Genomic DNA, 21,574 nt, shown 5'->3' on the forward strand with positions numbered 1-21,574 from the left:
CACTGCTCCCCAAGGGTGATGGGTTAAAAGCAGAGAACAAATTTTGACTATACATCCTAGTAAAATGACTAAAACCAATAAAATTAAATCTGGTTTCAGATTTAAAACTAAATCCACAGTCCATTTTGACTGAACTGTCGCGCTTCTCGTTGCGTCACACCTATACCTGCCTCAAAGCCAACGCTGATTGGACGTTCGTTTGGTGAACTGCTCCAAATTTTCTTTAACGGAAAGTAGCCAGACTGATCTGCGAGTGAAACCTTGAAAGCTCGCGACATCAGGATGGTCTCAAGAGGCTATGTGATCCATAGTTCAAATGTGAGAATGATGAGAAATCCCCACTGACCTGTCACACTGGCTCTTATAGCATCTCTGTTGTACCTCATGAATCTTCCATTTAGCAATTTCTAATATCCGAACATTGAGTCAAAAGTTGTTTCTTAAGGGGTTCAGTGAATCTTATCAGATGTTAAGCTCTTTTTCATCAGACTTGCTTGTTTATTGAGCAGCATAGCTTAATCTCTGTGTCCTGCTTACCATAAGCAGAGGTCGCTGGAGGTTCCTCTAAAATAGCTGCATAAAATGTGTTTTGTGAGGGGGTTTGTGGTTGGATTTGTTCACCTGAAATAATAATAATAATAATAATAATAATAAATATAAATATATTTATATAAAATCAGCAGCTCTGGTACTCGCAGAACAACAGCCCTATGGCTACCCATTCCTGTAACTAGCAAAACAAAATGGTGAAAATGTCATGTACAGTCTAAACTGTACTGTAACCATTCTTACCCCGCCCCCCCCCTTTTTTTTTTACCAAGATCCATCAAAAAATACACAGGCATATTTAAAAAAAAATGCAGCTTTATTGTAGAATTTCCCAATTTTAAACGGAAGTAAAACATCAAGGTTGTTTTTAATTAAAGCAGAAGATTTGTCATGCTCTACATTACAGGCTTATTACACCTTTTTGTATTTTATATGGAAGATGAAGTGCGCACCGCATGGGCCTTATTTCTGCATTATCTTGTTGATCCAGGGAAGAAAGAAATCAATTTTAGTGAAGACATGTGGGTACGTTGGGTTGTCACACTTGTCATCAGTGAAAGCAGTTATGCCTTGAAGCTTATTTTTGCATATAAGGGGTCCACCAGAATCACCCTGGAAAAAAGACAAAAGGACATGAATGAAATACTTCAGAAATTCTAATAAATGTTAGGGAAAATTTGGGAACATTGTCACTTGTTCATTTTGCTGTTTAAATATTTGTTTATATGAATCTTGATGGAGTGGGTGTAAAGTTTCAGGACCATTTACCTGGCATATTCCTCCTTTTTTCTTGGAAAACTTTGTGCAAATCATTTGCTGGGGAATGAAAATTTCTTTCCAAATGTAATCACACTCTTTGTTAAATTGTGTCTTTTCTGTCGCTTCTTTCAGAACAGTTGAAATAGGTTGCTTTGGTCCAGTTGTGCCCCAGCCAGCGGTAAGACACTCTAGGTTGGCAAGGATTTTCTTCTCTTTCTTCGGCAGCTCTATGAGTCGGACATTTTTATTCAGTGTGGCATTGTTTGCCAGCTGTAAAAGAAAGGGCAACATACATTAAAGTGTCAGGGTTTTGTTTACCGATGAACTCAGGATGCACACACGGGACTAAAAGTTTGAGTTTTTATTGAAGGAAGTATGCTGGGTGGTGAGTGATGAAGACCGGAGGTTCAGGACTGCAGAAGGTCAGGGATGAATGTGATGGCAGGAGCTGACGGCCCGGAGACAGAGAGTCCACACTTGCTAGGTGCTGCTCGGCCAGCAGGCCTCATAGCACTCAGGTTAGCAGTTCATAGGAGACACCAGGGCACAGAGCTGAGCTTCACCAGGGCGGCTAGTCAGGTTAGCAGAACTTGAGAGACACCAGTGCTCAGAGCTGAGCTTCTCCAGGGCGGCTAGTCAGGTTAGCAGAACTTGAGAGACACCAGGGCACAGAGCAGAGCTTCTCCAGGGCGGCTAGTCAGGTTAGCAGAACTTAGGAGACACCAGGTCACAGAGCAGAGCCTTTCCAGGATGGCTAGTCCAGTTAGCAGTTCTCTTAACAACAGGAGCAAACCAAAGCTTCCAAGGCAAAACGGGGACTGGCATGGAGAGGTGTGGAATGATGACGGCCCAGTGCTGAACTGAAGGCAGAGGGAGGTTTAAATAGAGCACTTCACAGGTGGAACAAGGGTCTGGCTAATTGACTGGTAAATGATTATCAGGTGTGACTGACTGCTGAGGAGGTGAGGTGAAAATTGACAGAAAATAACTGATGACTGAAAACTAACAATAAATAAAGTCAAACCTAACCCAAAAGAGATGAAAAAATGAAAGTAACAGAAAAACAAAGCCAAACCAAAACTCAACCATGACATAAAGAACCTCAGCAGTTACTCAAAAGTGTTAACATTTCAGGCAAATAGTAATCTTAAATGTCACATCATGTCAGAATTTATTTGAGTAGGCCTTTAAAAACCTTAACTGACTGAAGTAGTTTATGCGTGCATCTCAAATAAGACTATATATACTTAAGTAATTACATTAAAAAGTAAAAGCCATCTAATAATTAGATTTGTCATACTCAGTGACATATTTCAAGCATTTATTTCTGTGGACTTTTAAGATTATCACAGTATAGCTAATGAAAATAGGGTTAGGGTTAGTCACTTTGTATGAAGTAAAATATTACATATGACTATTATAAAAAAGTAAGTAGTTTTGTTATGACTGACACAATAGTGAAGACTGACTCAACATTTGACACCTCCCACAAGGAGAACAAGCAAAAAAGGTCTTTGATAGGGAAAATAGCTTTTCACAGATTGCTGTAGTCACACATATCAATGGTAAGTTGAGCGGAGGAAAAGGTTGTGGTTGCAAAAGTAACAGACATCACAGCTTGCGGAGGATTGTTGAGCAAAGCCCGTTCAGGAGTGGGGGACATTCACAAGGTGAGGACCGCAGCAGCAGTCAGTGCTTCAAAACCCACCAGACAGGGTTAGAACTGTTTGGCATCATCTCTTAACCAGAGACGATGCTAAAAGCAGCTTATCTGGGTGAAGGAGAAAATGGACCAGACTGTTGCCCAGTGGTCCAAAATCCTCTTCTCGGATGAAAGTAAATGTAGCATTTCATGTGGAAACCATGGTTCCAGAAGCTTCTTAAGATCCTGCGTGAAGCATTCACAGTCCGTGGGGATTCAGCCATGTGATCTGCTGGTATTTGTTCACTGTGTTTTATAAACCGCAAGTCAGTGTAGCTGTTTAAGAATACTTTATAGAGTACATCATGCTTATCTTTAGCTATAAGCCGATTTCATTTTCTAGCAGCACTTGCGACCGGTGAACAGTTTCAACAGTACCCCTTTAAATGCCCATTACATCACTGAGCATAGCTGGCCAGCAAACTGGCCTGATCTAAACGCCATAGAGAAGCTTTGACACCATGGCTAGCAATGCAAATGAACTAAAAGCAACAATTTTTAGCCTCACTGAGTACTGAGTCCTTATCATGCACACTGAGTGGGAATACCTTTCAGTATAGGAAATTTCTTTGTTGATAATTCTCATTTTTATTTGTTGTATGTAGTTTCCAGAAAAACTAAATGTAGGGCGTTTGGAATTGAGAAAAATGAACACTTTAAACATATCACTCTGTGTGTGCTAAAATGTATATATTATTACTTTCACTTTGGAGTTACATAGGCTTTATTTAATTTTTAGTTTATTTTAGTTGCTTCTGTAAAAGCATTAAGACGAACACTTTACACTGATACTTTTTGTATACTTTAAAAAAAAAGTGTCTTAGTTTACCTTAAGCAACTTAATGTCATAGTCATATTTGTCTTTGAAATTTGGATGCCTGTAGGACTTTGCCACTTTGATCCTTTGCTGACTTTTCTCCTCCTTGCTGATATCATGGGCTCCGAGCACTACCTGGTCACTTTGAAGGTTTGAAAAATGAAAAAAAAAACAATTATTTCATTTTGTTTAAAACGATCACTTATCACTAAAAAAAACACAATTGTTTAATAGGAAAAAGGGCATGCAAAACTCCATTGTGATTTTTTTCTGATTTCCATTATTTGGATGTTATTTTAAAACTATAACGGTAATTCATATTGTAAATCATTTAACAGCAATGGCAGCAATGAAATGCTATAGATAGTGTAAAATTTTAACTTAGTGTTACAGTAAGACATACGGTTTGCAGTGTGCTGCAGTTAGCACAAAGTCCTCCCGAACAAGCATCCCACCACATATATGGTTTCTTCTTTGCTGGAGTGATGCCATGTAGGGTCTGGAATGAGGCTTTGAAACTTTGCCTTCAAAAATCCCACTCTCAGAAGCCCCTTCAATAAAGAGAAATTGTCAAATTAAAAAAAGAATACTGCAAAACCTCTAAACTTACTCCTTATGGAATTACATGAAAAATCCCCCCCCCCCTCCCTCCCTCTCCTATATACACATGTTCTAAATAGAAAGAAAAGAAAAATAACTTTTAAGACATCAAGAAGTCAGTTTATTTAAAATCTAGACTTACCAGTGAGACCAACCAGCAACAAGATGTAAATGACGCTCCCAGTGTCTATCATGGCTGCCCTGACTGAAAGGTTACAGAGTCTGCTTTGCTGGCTCCCCTCACACCTTTTTTATATAGCCGACCCCCAAACTGTCACACATGTGGGCAAGTGTGAAAGATTTTTTTGCTCGCGCACAGATCTTGCTGTTGCATGTCTGAAGAAATTCAACAGGAAACTCTTAAATGTTTTTTTCTGCCATTTGTCCAAATTTAAACAGTATTTTTTTTTTTTTTTTTTTTTTGCAAACTAGAGTTTTATTGCATTTAAAATAATTTCTGGTGTAAACAGCCTGTTTAAGGTTATGTCAGATAATTAGAGTTCAGACTTTGACTGGGCCATCTGAAACCTTTATCTTGGTGGATCCTTATCCTGCAGTAATACTGAATTTTGTTTACTTGTTCTCTAATTTCATTTTTTTTTTTTTAAATGTGTCCTGTCTGGCTGTGTAGCATGAAGAATTGCTGTCGTAATGCCAAACAGAGCCCATTACTGCTCCATTTTACTGCATTATTGATTTTTTTCTCTAATTTCATTAGTGGGGCATGACATTCTGACAACCTGTCTAGTAGGTACCCTGACCCTCGCTCAATGACCACTGGAAACAGACCCCCATGAATGGAAGGATGATAAATTGCTGTTTGGGATCTTTTAACTTTCATCATGTTGTTAGGTTATACAATATTTAAATGATTTCTTGATTCTAAAGGTTCAACAGTTATCTTGCCTGGGTGTCATTTGTGAAACTGAGTTTTACTATTGCAGTTAATCACATTTTAGTTATAATTTGGGCCTCTTTGGGCCTGGATGGCTTTTCAGCTTTAAATGGAAACCAAGTGCTCTTCACAGTTTTCAGTGACACGGTGACGTTTGCTAAGCAAGGCAAGAGTGTGAGGTTTCTGATTTCTTTTTCAGCATCTAAAAAGATAATGGGAGACATTATTGTCTCCCATTATCTGTTGACTTCTTTTCTTCTTCACAAAACTTAAATGACAGAGTTGGATGCTATTCAGTGCAGACCAGTGAACTTGTGCGTAGGCTACTTTAATATCAAAAAGCAGACTGGAAAATAATTGTGTGGGGAGTTTTATGGAAAAAGAAAAAAAAATAGGACACATACTTGCTCACATTACCCAAGTCACTCATCTATCAAAACGGAAATTACCATATACAAGCAATTTTTTTGTGTTTTACTTTTGTGAAACAAAGAGTTATACATAATTGGTTCCTCTAGATGGAGCAAATTAGCAACACACTGTTGCACTTCACAATCAGCCCTGTACTCATTAAAATCAGTCCATACAACCACTGAGCTTTATAATCCACTGGAGTACTGATTTAGCCGCAAAAACTGAGTCACTGGCCGCCTAGATTGCCTATCCCTACTCTCACAGAATCCATAGGATTTGGTTGCAAACAACAAGCAGTGTTCGCTGCTGTGTGAAAAACGGGTCATAGGTAATTGTAGAGGTCAGGTGGATGTACGAACACTAGCAACGACTAGGAAATTAGGGGCTGAAATATTGGACGTTATTCATATTAAATATCTATATATGTATATATAACTATGTTACTGTTTATGGTAGATATATGTATAGCATATATATATATATATATAGATTAATATATATATAATATATATATATATAATATATATATATATAGTATATTGTCTGATATATATATTTTATATAATATATATCTATAGATATAGATATAATATATTTAGATATCTATATATATTTATCTTTCTCTCTCTCTCTCTAGAAGACAGAGACACAGAGACACAGAGAGACATAGAGAGAAGAGATCTAGAGATCTCTATATATATCTCTAGACACACATATCTCCATACTAGATATAGATAGATAGATAGATAGATATAGATAGACATATACACACACACACACACAGACAGACATAGATCTCTATATATACTATACATCTAGATATCATAGAATATAAGATATATAGAGATATAGAGATAGATCTAGAGATCTCTAGATCTCTATATATCTGATAGATATCTATATCTCTGAGAGAGAGTCTATCTAGAGATCTCTTCAGACAGAGATAGATCTCTGATCTAGATTCCTATATATCATAGATATATATATATATATATAGATATATACATACATACATACATATATATACATATATATATATAGATAGATATATATATACACATATATATATATATATATACAATTATTAACATACATATATATATATATATACATATATATATATATATATATATATATATATATATATATATATATATATATATATATATATATATATGCTGGAATTTGAAGAAAGAAAAAAAATACATAAAAAATACTCTTACCAGTGAGTGTGATCAACAGTACATGCATGATGGCGCCTGTATGCATCATGGTTGCACAGTGAGAACGTATGAAGTGTATGGTTCCCAGAGCCCCACTCGAATTATTTCAAGCGGAAACCTTGTGGTATAGGTTTTGAAATAATAAATGTTGGTTGCCTACTGGCTTTGGTTGATTGGACGAACATGCTGATCATGCAGAACGCTCTGCAGCGTCTCCCGTTGGTGAACCACCGGATGCCACTGTTTGCAAGTCTTACGGTCATGATGCGTTTAAAGATGGCTCGGAAAATAACGTTGCTGCATGTTAGCAACAAATTAAACTGTTTTAACGGCAGATAAAAGTGCGGGGGACAGAGGGAGCAGATATGCTACGTGCGGGGAACATTTGCCACGCGGACTATGCGTCTTTTACGTCCATGGAAACTTGTATTGGTTTTAGGCAGAGAACAGAGTTCTCACTGTCTAGCAAAAGTATACGTACCCACCAATACTTTTAGTGGGAAAAAAGTGCCAGTACCCCCCCCCCCCCCCCCCCCCCCCACACACACACACACTTAATGCCATACAAATATGGGATAGAAACATGGGTAGTATTTTTATCTAGATATATCTATTGGTCTATAGATCAATAGTTTTATGGCACAGAAATTAAAAAGAACAAAGCCAGTTCTGAATCAAATCCATATGTCCCAAATTCAAAGTTTCCCAAACCCATTTTTTTTAACTCAAGCCCCCTGGCATTAACATTGACATGAAAATAAAGTTGAAAATAAATGAATAAAGATATAAACAAAAGATCTTTAAAAACATAGATAATTATATAAGATTTCAATTAGCTTATTTCTGTTATGTTTACGTATGTCTTCTCAGTGTTAGGCTTGGCCTCTACAAATCACACTACAAAGCATGTGCTTAGGAGACCCAAATAGCTAGAAGCGCCCCTGATCTTACCTTTTATCTGAAGATATGTCCCAGGCTTTTGTCCAGCATCAGATTATCCTGTGGGTGCCCTAATGCTAGCTTGTGGAATCCAACCGCCATGTTCTTGTGTAGTGAAGAACTGTTCAGAATGCTGCTGTTCTCATTCAACTCAGATTCAGTTCATGTCATCTTTGAGCCCTTTTGGAGCCAGGTCCACATCATAGCAGTGATTGTTTTCCTCCATTTTTTTCCTCTTTCATCCAAATATAAATCAAGCATTGTGCAACAAAACCATGGGTTTCTTTTGAGGCATTTAGTTTTTAAATCAACAAATAGGCTACAAGATGTAAACCATGGAGAGGTCAGGAGGGTGGGGATGCTAGTAGAAGTCCCAGTACCCACTTGATCTTTATTCACAGTGTGTAACATCACAGCCAAAAATGTTCAGTGTATTATTTGGATTTTATGATAAACCAGCGCAAAGTAGCACATAACTATAAAGTGAGAGAAAAATAATAAAGTTTTCTTTAACATTTTTTTTAAATAAAAAACTGCATGGTTTGACATGCATTTGTATTCACTTCCCAACACCATACACTCCCTTTAGTCTAATAGACCTAAATGGAGTGACATAACAATTAACTTCATAGATTTTTTTTTCTTCCAGTTTACAGTTGTGTGCAACTTTGTGTTGGTCTATTACAAAAACAACTAGTAAAAAACATTTAAGTTTTCAAATGTAACATCAAAAAATGTGAAAAGGTAAACACGTGTTTGATCTTAATTTAAAAATATGTTTTATATCTGCATGTATTTCATGAATTATATTAAATTAAGATCTACAAACCAGACTATTAAAGGAATACGTTAGGGATTAATGAATAAAGGATCAAGCTCTTTTTATTTTTTCCAACTTTATAAGCCAAATCACGTTTATCCAAATGCATGTCCACTAGGTGGTGCTTCAGAACAATAAAGTGGGACACTTATTAAGCCATCTCATTATCACTCCCTACTCGTCATATGTGTAGGGTGTCCTCGTAGAATACCAGGGGCGTAGGAAGGTTTTAAAATGTGGGGGGGCAAATAAGATAGATAAGGTATTATAGTGAAATGCACCATTAAGACAAAGAAGACCTAGGAAAGGTGAAATGCACCCCTATTTAACATGTTTAATGAGCATGCTGATTAAAGAAGCAATCAGTACATCTACATCTATGTCAGCACTGTAGGCTTAAGAGTTATTTTTTCGAGGCGCATCATTATCTTAGGAGGTATTTACCAAACAAAGAACTACCCCAAGAGGCATAGGTAACCACAGGTCATTAAACTCAAGGTTGTGCATAAAATGTAATTGAGTTACTCAATTTTGGATGATAAGGGAAAACAACAGATATTGACAGATTTAATTTGGTATTGTCTCAAAGACAAAGAACAATGTTTAAATATACAATTATTACATACTGTTCAATAAATGATAAGCTTTTTTAATTAAGAGTAATTTTCATTTGAAGGTCCTTTTTATGGGGGCCGCCATCTTGGTGAAGAACAGTACTGCCCCTCCCAGTTTGTGACGTCACTGTGCGGTATCGGCTGTAGAGCAAGTCCCAATGTCCTATCTGTCCCCTTGTAAATAAATATCCGTTTTCATGCCAAAATATTTTTTTAACCTCTTAAACAAAGATAGACGTGGTATTAAGCATTTAAATTTAAATTGATACTAATTTTACATTTTAGAGACATAAAAAGACAACAAATAAGCATTAAAGTACGGTTTATGGTTTGGGTTCTGCAATGTTATAAGATGAGTATAAAAATCATCTTTAGAATCAATCTCTGCTCAAAATGGTGATCTGCATCGCCTAATCTACTTCCAGCAGTTATCATCAGTTATTGCAACTGTAAACTGCAGAAAATACGGCCAGACCGGCTCTTTCTGAGTTTCCTCTCTGTTCCTGTCACGATGAGCTGCAGTGCGTTAAGAGGCGGAGGGATATTTCGGCATCACTTAGTTTAGACCCCAAACAATCAACTTCACTTTCAGAAACAAGCCCAAAGTTTAAGGGGTGGGGCTAGGCCTCGAATTTGAATTTGACCTACAAAATTCCATGTTTTAAGTTTCACATTTAAAAGGGCTAATTTTTATTTTATTTTTTCATTTCAAGTGTTTTATAAATGAACATAACAACAAGGTTATGTGGCCTGCATGCTGTCTGGCTCGAGACAGCATGCAACCTGTCCTGGGCGGGAAGGTGGAGAAATCGTCTGCTGCAGCTTCTTGTCTTGTCTTCTTGTCTGCCTGCAAATCATCATCATCCACCAAAGTTCGTCCTGCAACATTACCATGGCTGCTTTGTCCGTCACAGACGTGAAGGACAAAAAAAATAAAAAGGGCTAATTAAACCAAACTTGGTATTATTGATCCCTGTCAGGTCACCAACAGTTCTATGTGGTCAAATGCTGGCATCATCAAAGCCACCCTCCCCTGGGAAGAGCAAGTCATTTTTTTTTGGGTTGGAAATGTCCCCTATTAACCTCATCAGCTTGAAACTGTCAGACAACAGTCGTTTTCATTGGAAGGCATGGCAGTGGCGGCATGGCAGTAGTGGCAGGGCGAAGTGGGGCGCCATGACATGGCCATACATTTGGCTCTAGTTTCCATGTAGATCATCAGATCTGGACCAAGAACAATGTGAGTGATCCTTGTCCAACCCCACACAAGAATCCAGCACCCCCTAGCATCTATCTATCCATCTATCTATCTATACATATATATATATATATATATATATATATATATATATATATATATATAGTCACATTCTTTAAGTGACAAAAGTGCAAACAAGAGAATGTTGTAATTTCATTGCTGATTTGCAAAAAGGTGGCCAGCTCCTATGAGACAAAGAGATATGCTAAGAAATATTTTTATTGCAGATATTAAAAATACATGCAGTTGCATTTCAGCGCAAAGAATCCTCATGCTATTTTTTGACACTTCAATAATAGTATACCTTAATATTTCACAAGGACGAAAAGAAACCATGCTCAGCATTAGTAATTAGTATGCAACATCTTGTCGATCCAGGGAAGAAAAAAATCAACCTTCATGAAGACATGAGGATATACTGGATTGTCACATTTTTTGTCAGTGTAAGAAGTTATGCCCTGAATCTTATTTTTGCAAATTAGAGGTCCACCAGAATCACCCTAGGAAAAAAGAAAGCAGAAAAACTTGATGGTAGTTTCAGAAAGTATAAAATGTTCCCAAAAGTAATGTAGAATACATAAGCAAGGTCACTTGTGTAATTTATTGATTGATTGACAGCATGTATTAGTTCCTTACCTGGCATATTCCTCCTTTCTTCTTGGTAAACGTGGTGCAAATCATATGTTCTGAATTGAAGTCTTCTTTCCAAATATTTTTACATTTAGGGATGGACAGGGTCGTTTCAGTCCCTTCTTTCAGTACATTTGAAATAGTATCATTTGGTCCAGTAGTCCCCCAGCCCGCAACAACACAACTAACTTTGTCAGAGATTTTTTTGCCTTTCTTGGGCAGTTCAAAGGGCTTCACGTACTTATTCATTGTGGCATTATTGTCTAGCTGTAAAAGAAAACAGAGTACATCGTCAACCCACAGCAGTTCAGTTTTTATTACTATGACGCAATTTAAGAAATTATTACCATTAAATATGTCAATACATAGCTTATTAGGGCATTTGAAACAACCATAGTTGACCAAAGTGCTGAATCAGAAGAGGAACATTACAGGAAATGTGGTTTTAAGAGCTAGAAACATAGAAAATATATAGAACATAAAATTAACACATTTTTAACAGTATTTGTTTACCTTCAGCAGCATGATGTCGAAATCCAAATTTCCAGTGTTTTGTGGATACTTAATGAACTTTGCCACTTTGATCCTTTGCTGACTTTTCTCTGCCTTGCTGAGGTCATGTGCTCCCAGCACCACCGTCATGTCACCTTCACGTCTTAAAACATGATTGTGTTTTTGGTTTTAATGAAGCCCAATAAAAACTTTTTTTTGCTATTTTCATGTTTTGTTTAGAATTATAAGCAACATTATAATTAGTTGGCTATTAACTATTAAAATATTATTTGTTACAGATCAGCTCGACTGTAAAACAATGTGTTGCATGTAAAGAACTGCATCGTAGGTAAACATACTCACAGACAGTGTGCCGCAGTTAGAACAAAATCCTTCCGAATAAGTATCCCACCACATCTATGACTGCCTTGGTACTGAAGGGACGCCATGTAGGGTCTGGAATGGGGCTTCGAAACTTTGCCTCCAAAAATGCTGCTTGCAGAAGCACCTGTGAGATGGATAAATTGTCCTTTGAGATGGGTATAAATTCTCAAATAACTTAAGAAAATGCTGGAACGATTTGAAGAAAGAAAAAAAAAATACATAAAAAATACTCTTACCAGTGAGGGAGATCAACAGGAGAACATACATGATGGCGCCTGCATGCATCATGGTTGCACAGTGAGAAAGTATGAAGTGTTTGGTTCCCAGAGCCCCACTCAAATTATTTCAAGCGGAAACCTTGTGGTATAGGTTTTGAAATAATAAATGTTGATTGCCTACTGGCTTTGGTTGGTTAGACGAACATGATGCTGATCATGCAGAACGCTCTGCAGCGTCTCCCGTCGGTGAACCACCGGATGCCACTGTTTGCAAGTCTTACGGTCATGATGCGTTTAAAGATGGCTCGGAAAATAACGTTGCTGCATGTTAGTAACGAATTAAACGGTTTTAACGGCTGATGAAAGTGCGGGGGACAGAGGGAGCAGATATGCTACGTGCGGGGAACATTTGCCACGCGGACTATGCGTCTTTTACGTCCATGGAAACTTGTATTGGCTTTAGGCAGAGCACAGAGTTCTCACTTACACTGTTTAGCATTTGTACCCACCAAAACTCTTAGGGGGAAAAAAGTGCCAGTACCCCCCCCCCCCCCACACACACACACACACACACACTTAATGCCATACAAATATGGGACAGAAACATGGGTAGTTGTGTGCAACTTCGTGTTGGTCTATTATAAAAACAACTAGTAAAAAAAAATGTTAGTTTTCAAATGTAACATCACAAAATGTGAAAAGGTAAACACGTGTTTGATCTTAATTTAAAATATTTTTTTATATCTGCACGTGTTTCGTGAATTATATAAAATTAAGGTCTACAAACTATTAAAGGAATACATTAGGGATTAATTAATAAAGGATCAAGCTCTTTTTAGTTTTTCCAACTTTATAAGCCAAACGACGTTTATCCAAATGCATGTCCACTAGGTGGTGCTTCAGAGCAATAAAGTGGGACACTTATTAAGCCAACTCATTATCACTCCCTACTCGTTATATGTGCAGGGTGTCCTCGTAGAATATTATAGCAACCCAACCTACATTAAACATTTAAACAAAACAACTACATTTACATGCATTTTAAAGACATTTCTAGAGTGAAGTATTTATATATATATTTTTTTAAATTCCTCGTCCAGGGATGGGAGATTTCATTCATTAGTTTAGCCAAAGATTTGAATGCGTTCTGTCTCAGAAAGACGGGAGGAAGTGACGTTTTCTGTCCACAACAAGAAACTTTTAAGTAGGAATCTGCTGTTGTGTGAATGTTGATGATATCTGGAGTGAAACGTATGCACGATAAATGTATAATCTTTGTTCAGGGAAGGGAGGCAGCCTTTCCTTTTTTAGCTTCACCGAGGATGTTTTAGTACAGTCTTAGAAAGATGTGAGACAGCTATGCTCGTTGCCATCATGTCTATGGTTGCCATTGCCAACGACACAGCCTTATACGTCCCTGACGAGCACCGGCTTCCGCACCATAAGAAAATATATATTTAAGAATACATCGCAGTTCTATCAATTTTGATGACATCTCTTGCGAAAAGTATGCATATAGGTATAATTTCCATTCAGGGAAGGTAGACAATCTTTCCTTTATTAGTTCTGCCGAAGGTTTCAGTGTCACGTGTTCTACGGCGTGTGGTCTAACTAAAGCAGTTATTCTTAACCCATCCGCCGTACTTATAGAGGGAAATGCATCATTTAAAGACAGAATCTGTAATTCGTTACATTTTGATTACATTTCTTGCAAAATAATGCATAATATTTTCATAGTATTCTTTCAGAAAGTGTAGATAATATTTGTTTAGTGGTTTTCCTAACCCTAACCCCTGACCCGTTTGCTGTTTGCAGGCTACTGCTTTTTTGTCATCAAAACTTTTATTGAAAATTATAATAAATACAGACCAACATTCTGTTCACGAGTCTCCAAGAACATCAATCAACACACAATCATAGCACAAACTAACTATTACATAACTATTTAAGGAGCTGCATATTCTTTCTTGTGCTATTATACACCCTGTTGCATGTAAATTGGAGGTTCTGATAAATAAAATATGATGTGCAGCATCAACTGGCAAGCGAGTATCTATCTGACATATTATTTAAGGAATAAACACATAACTTGATACATTTATAGCCCTGGGGTGGCCAAGGGTTCTATTTCGTATATAATACTATCACATGAGCCACACATCAGTCTATTGCTCATGCATTCCTTGATGGGAAGCCTCATTAAACTTTTCCTGACACAAAGTAGTCTAAAGGTTATTTAAATATAGTGTCTACAAGAAGGGACAGAGCAGACGGGACATCTTGAAGAAACTGTGGTCAGTGTCTGTAGCGAGATACCGCAGATCTTTTCTGTTGTGTAATCTGTTATCTCTTCTGCCATTATCTGTTGGGGTAGCGTCAGATGCAATTGATTTGAAGCATCAGAGTAACTGACTTGAAGAAAGCTTCGTCTTCTAAATAGAAAGCTGACTGTTCTGGGGACTCCTCTAGAACCTCAGGAGATGGTTTTACACAGAAATATTCTTCATAAAACAAAGAACTTTATGGACAACTCTGAGCATCCTCTTCATCAGATTGTCATACAACAACAGAGTGTCTTCAGTGAGAAGTTTCTCTCGATCCACTGTAAGATAGACCACTACAGTAGATCCTTCCTGCATGCAGCCATGCACAGCTCATTGAGGAAACTCTAATAACAGTTATAGCAGCCGTCAATTTCCCTTTGGAATTCAGAATGTATTTTTTAAATTCAATCTAATTAAGAAAGAAGAATAAGTACACATTACAGTGATAATATTATTTTCTCACAATAAATTATTAAAATGTATCCTTAATTCAAAATCTCCCTGCAAAAGTGTTGAGCACAGATTTATCTGTTGTAGCAGCTGTCGAGCTGACTGCACTTTCACATGTTACCGTTTCTGTTGTTTCCTGGTTTCAAGTAAACATTGAAGCACAATCCTGCTTATAAAGTTATACCTCAGCTATTTTAGAAATTAGAATCTAATTTTACACATTTAGCATATGTACCTGACATTCATAAGCCTAAAACAAATGCACAGTTTATACTCCAGCTTGTAGGCTGCATTCCGAGCCTCTCTGCCTCTCTCCCTTCCCTGCGCAGAATGATTGGTTTCACCTGTCATGCTGCAATCAACCTCCAACTGTTCCCACCTGTTTCCACCACTATTTCTACTCACCTCAGTCTGTTCTTTCTCGCCGGTCCGTAAGTGTTCTACTCTTGTTCAGTCGCGGCCAGTAATCCTCTGTCGGCTCTGTTTTTTGCTCAGTCAGCCAGAGACTTTGCTTCTGCTCTGTTTTACTCAGTCTTAGCCAGAATCTCAGCTTCACCTCAGTCACAGTCAGAGACTTTTCTCCAGCTCAGCTACAGCCAGAAACGCTGTTTCAGCTCCGTCATTGCCTGAGACCCTGTTTCCAGCGCAGCCCACAGTCAAGGACTCATCAGCTCCTGGTGCTCTTCCTTGGTCTCCAGTCCTCCAGCTCCAGCACTCACCACCTGCTCCAGCCCTGTAAAATCTCAGGTTTTCATCCTCCACAACTCACCTTCTTAAATAAACTCTAATTGTGTTCAGTTTGTGTGGTCGTGCTTGGGTTCATGAAGACAACTCATGACACAAACTCCCAATGGTAGTTGGAAAGCCTTCACACAGACACCAAATGAGAGCCAATACCACATGTTTATATATGAGTGTATAGTTAGACGTAAGGCTCTCCTGACAGGAATTAAATAGATCCGGGCCTAGTATAGGTAAAGGATGATTTTGGGATCCATCTGCTTGCAGATTACTAAAAACTGTTAAAACCCACTTTAAAAGTCAAGGGGACAGGAGAGCATGAGAGTCTAGGTTACTCACATGTAAAAGGGTCTACAAGTTAGCCAAATTCAAAAAGTCCACACACACACCAGACAAAGGCTTCCCCCGCCAATCTAAATAATGGAATTAGGATGTTAAAACCATTCTTATGGCCACAGGTGCATAAACTAAAACACCAGGTATGCAGACTGTTTCTAAAACTCCTTACAATTTTCAATTAGTTTTGAAGACAATAAAGATAGCAGCCTCGAAACAGCAAACAGGGTTAGGAAAACCACTATAGAAATATTATGTACATTTTTAGAAAGAATAATATGAAAATAGTATTCATACTATTGCTAGAAAAGTCATTAAAATGTAACAAAATGAAGATCTTGTCTTTAAATTATGCATTTCCCTCTATAAGTACGGCGGATGGATTGAGAGTAATTGGAATGCGGCCTGCTTTTAGTCAACCTACACACCGTAGAACACATGACACTGAAACCTTCAGCAGAACTAATAAAGTAAAGATTGTCTACCTTCCCTGCACGAAGATTATACCTATATTCTGCATACCTTTCGCTGGAGATGTCATCAAAATGCACAGAACTGCGATCATTTCGTTAAATATTGTTTTCATGAATACAGAAGTCGGTGCACGTCGGTGTCGTATATGGCTGAGTCCCCCCCCCCCCCATATAACCTTTGTTTAACATTTTACAGCTCAAATAGGTACCATTTACAGTGAAAATCAAATCTTGCATTACAATGGACGATTTATAACACATAATAAAATAAAAATAAAATTATATACATTAATACTTAAACAAAAAAGCCAAGGGCCAGTGTTATGTAAAGCATTACATAGAGAAAGTCAAGTAAGAAGGGCACTAGTCAAGAAAGTTGAAATTAATCAGAAAACAAAGACATTTGCCAGCATTTTCTTTTATACAGAACTTACAGATTTCAGTTAATTTTTCTAGTGGGTCATATTGGGCCTACATCTAAAGGAACGACATTTATGTAAATAATATTTGCCCAGTATATTTATATTGTTGACACCACATTCATTATTAACAATCTTATTAAAAATCCCAAATTTTTTTTATCTGCCTTTCCGCCCGCTCGGACACTTTCTCCTCTGTTACCTGCTTGCTTGGATTTTCCTGTCTTTAACTTTTTAATCTCCTTTTTATCTCTTAGCCAAAACTACTGAAAGTTGGATTTATTTATTTTTTACTGTGGACTATTTTAGTTTTCAGCTAAACCACACAAGATGCCTCTTTACACCCCAGGGGAGTTAGAAAGACTTCTCAGAAAAACACTGTTATATAAATAATTCAACATGAGGTGCATATGGAGAAGAACCATCCGATAACAGCTAATCAACAAAAGATGCCTGCCTTCACCAATGAGGACTTTGACACGCTTCGACAGACAATAGCTGTTATGGAGCTGAAAATCTGACGACTCGAAGTGAATTTTGACATAAAAGGTGTGTATGGAAATGAAACAACCCTGCCTGTGAATTCAAACTGTGACCACCAGCCCAGCAACTCAGTAAACAAACGTTTCCCTGAGAAACATGGGAATAAACCCACCGGCAGCCCCCATGGACCATTCTGGGCGCAAGGCCATAAGATCAAGGAACCCCACACCTAGACAAAGAAAACTGGCCGCCATTAAAGAGAAGTGTCCCAAGAAAAGGGTTACAACAGGCTGTTCACACACCAAACTATAGGCGTAAATCTGCTGGAAATGTTGGAATTCCGCTACAAAACAGATTTGCTCTACTCCAACAGAATAGCTAGGAAGATCGTTACAACAATCAAAGGTATGTCAACAATCTTTGCTCTAAGGTACCACAGTAAGAAACAAGCCACAGGGCCAAGAAAACTAATATTGTGCAATGGATCTCTGAGTGGGATTGAACATTTCTGTAACAAGAAAAACACAGCGGTGTATATATATTACTCTTTGAACTATGGCCTGGTGTTTAATGTATCAGACATCCTTCCAAGGATCATGGAAGTACGTAGACCCTGGAAAAACCCATAGTACAAGCTGAAGCCTTGGGCGACGATGTCTGGATAAGAAAATCTGAAGTATAGAAAGAGGATTATAGTCGTCTGCTAAATTTAGTTGATGGCCTTAATGTCAAGGTGTTTCTCAGTGGACCTAATGTACCCATTAATTGTGTGTGTTGAGATTTTTTCAAGAGTTCTGATGCTAAACAAATGGCTGAAAAAACATGCAAACAAACAGCTGTAACCTCCATAAACAACTTTAACATCTTTAGGGAAAGGAGAAATCTGTTCAGCAGAGATGTTTCTCTCTGAATAGGTCAGGTCCAAAATGCCTGATTTCAAACATTTTCTATTCTGTGAATCAGCTTTATCCCAAAACAAAACTCAACCAGTGCTAAAAGAAATTATAAGCCCAGTACAGCCCGAATAAGCCAAGATAAAGATGGCCAGAAAGATGACACAGAAAGAGACTACATCAGAATTACAGGAGGATTCACTCCAGATCTCAAAAGAACAAAAATGGAACTCCCCTTTAACTTCCAAAGAGAACCCCAAATCTCCATCCCCACGGACCCCAGACCAGACCGCACCCACCTCCACTTTTTCTCCGCAAAGCCCAGATGTGTCCTTCCTGGATTTCACAATTTTTTTAAGATTGGCCTACAGTTAACATCCTCTCCGCATAGCCATTCTGATTACCCCAGCTCTGTGACTAAACCAGCATCTTCCTAAGGCCACAGAGCTCCCAATCCTCCTTTTCTATGATATACACCAGGCCCTAGAAGCAACCTTATCATTATCTTGATGTTATGTTTATAACAGAAACATGTTTACATGAATTTAGTGAAGCCCCTATTCTGATAGAGTCGACTCCTCCAAACTACAATTTTCTTTGTGAGAGCAGACAGTAAAGGAAGGGTGGAGGAGTGGCAACATTGTTTTGTGATTCACTAAAGGGTAAAAAGGTGTTTCTGGGAAAATTCGACTCTGTATATTTGAATATTTGGCACTCCAAGAAAGGGCCCGTTACAAACTATGTTCTTGAATGTTTACAGGCCTCCTAAGTCCAAATCAAACTTTTTTAATGATCCTAGTGACCTCTTGTCTGTGATATGTGTTAATTATGACTATTTAATTATTGTGGGAGACTTCAAATTTCACGTTGAAAACCCTGAAGAGAGAGGTGCAAAAGAACTGTGTGACACTCTTAGAAACTTTGTTTTAACTCAACATGTTAAACAGTCAACACACAAACAGGGAGATATTTTAGACTTAATCATCACAAAGGGTCTAAACATTTCAAAAGTCAATGTAACTGTTGTTGACCTATCTGATCACTTTTCTGTTACATTTGAAAGCATCATTTCGAATGACTTGTTTAGCCAAAGGGACATCATAAGAAAACGCATCTTTAAGGACAATGCCACGCAAACTTTTATCCAAGCTCACTCTTCTACTTCAACCTTGTGCTGCAACTCAGTAGATGAATTAGAAGATAACTTTCAGTCTAAAGTCTCAGACATCATTGACTGCATTGCTCCAATTAAAGTGAAGGTTGTTTCTGCAAAGAAAAAATCTCAGTGAAGTGCTTCAGCATTTAGAAGTGAAAAGAGGGAGTGTTGAAAAGCTGACTGGTGAAAGACTAGACTCCAGGTTCACCATGACATCTACGTATATCGAGATACTTTACACATAGAATTTAAAAATGCAAGGGAATCGTTCTTCTCTGAGATTATCAACAAAAACATTAATAATACTTGCACCTTATTTGCCACAGTTGAAGGGTTAACAAACCCTCCTGCATCTGTGGCTTCATGCGAGGGACTTATTTTCATTAACAACTTGTTTTATTTGCACAATGCAGTGTTTGTCTTAACACGCACAGCCTGTTGCTTCTCCCTATCTCATTCATTAAAAGCCCAACTTCCCCGGTTCTGAGATTTTGTAGGAAAAGAGAAACAAATTATCAAACAAACATTTAAAATATGCACATTTATTACCATTAGAATTCCAAGGAAGACAAAAACTTACATTACCATAACACCACATTTAGTATATGTGGGGGGGGGGGGGGGGGGGGTGAGGGCCCAGTTATTTAGGCTCCAGGTTCTACCTGCTCTGAAACAAAGGAAATCTGTTCTTCCCTTCCCTTCAGGAGGTAAGGCCAAATGTCCTTTTAGGGCTCAACCCAGATGACCTCAAGAACCATAAAATAGCTTTCAAACCTTAGAGGCAAACACCCTGTGAATTGTGTCTGTTGTCCTCCGCCTGTGTAGACTCCCAGCTAGTTGTAATAATTGTATGTCTCTTTGGGTTTTAAGAAAAATATGTTAACACAAACATTGTATATTTCCATAACAGTCTACACCAAGAGACAGCTTACTGTGATTCAGAAAGACTTGTTTAGTGCCTCAATAAATGGGTTTTTACCCACATGATCATATCTTTTCTTGTTTTGTTTGTTATTTTTATCTTATTTTATTTTTTGCAGTAAGTCTTGAGCAACAGAGATAAGGTAAATGTCACCATGTCATGTTTCTTGGTAAAACAGGCCACTTTTTTCTTTGTAGCAACAGGTCATGTCGCAGCTTGTCCCAGACTGGATCCTCCAAATCTCATCACTTCAATCTAAAGTTTTACAGCGTTGGTTATATCCCATTTTTTAAAAACCAATAAATACAGCAAAGGTTGGGTAAGAAATGACATTTCCTTCTCCCTTACCAAGTTTTTTTTTTTTGGCTCTGCTAAAGTGAATATACTCAGGAAGAGTAAAATACATTTGGCTTGGTGCAAACAGTTTAATTAAGTTAACTTTTATGATGCAGGCAGGGGCATCTATTAATGAAACAGTGGCTGTTTTAAAAGTTGCTCCTTTAATCGTGCCCAAGGTCTATGAATCATTCTCAAAGGCATTCAGAGTAAGCTTCCTAGACTTGAAGATGCATTAAAGCTATGAGTTAGCTGCCATCTCAAGCTACATAGCAGCAACTGTTTAGTTGTCATGGGTTGACCCATGATCAATTACAGAAAAAAAAAGGCTTTTGTATTCACATTGGGTTGTGCCCGCGTCATTTCTTATCATCCCTAATAAAAATGTCCTAAAAGACATAAAATACACTAATATTTTATTGAAATTGCAAAGTGTTACGTATAAATAAAAATCCAGCCTTGAATTAAGAGTACTGCTTAATTAAGTGAGGTGAGGGAATCAACATTAAGGAATAAACTTTTTTTAACCAACTCATAAATGCCAAGCTTGTTGATACCCTCAGCACATTTATTGAATGGAATACTTCCCTCCTTTTTATGTTGTTCAGAGTAGCAAACTTTTAATGAATTTCTTTGGATTTCATGTATCTGTGACACATGAATATGGTTTCCTACAGGAGCCAAATAGTTTTTGCTATTTGCTACTTAAACTGGACTATGTGCCATT

The 21,574-nt window shown here is 37.7% G+C and overlaps 1 protein-coding gene across 1 annotated transcript; it reads right to left on the minus strand.

Annotated features, from left to right (window-relative positions):
- Positions 1 to 852: 852 nt before the first annotated feature.
- LOC118556052 (transmembrane protease serine 3-like) lies at positions 853 to 12,703 on the minus strand. The gene is made up of 10 exons (XM_036134311.1): positions 12,333 to 12,703; positions 12,076 to 12,220; positions 11,734 to 11,875; positions 11,227 to 11,487; positions 10,936 to 11,090; positions 6,960 to 7,054; positions 4,231 to 4,378; positions 3,840 to 3,969; positions 1,318 to 1,578; positions 853 to 1,161 (listed from the first exon to the last, which is right to left on the minus strand). Exons 1-10 carry the CDS (start codon positions 12,382 to 12,384, stop codon positions 1,012 to 1,014), a joined length of 1,539 nt encoding a protein of 512 aa, XP_035990204.1. The 5' UTR covers positions 12,385 to 12,703; the 3' UTR covers positions 853 to 1,011.
- Between the last annotated feature and the right edge of the window lie 8,871 nt (positions 12,704 to 21,574).

The sequence above is a fragment of the Fundulus heteroclitus genome, unplaced genomic scaffold (genome assembly GCF_011125445.2).
Source record: "Fundulus heteroclitus isolate FHET01 unplaced genomic scaffold, MU-UCD_Fhet_4.1 scaffold_793, whole genome shotgun sequence".
NCBI lineage: Eukaryota > Metazoa > Chordata > Actinopteri > Cyprinodontiformes > Fundulidae > Fundulus > Fundulus heteroclitus.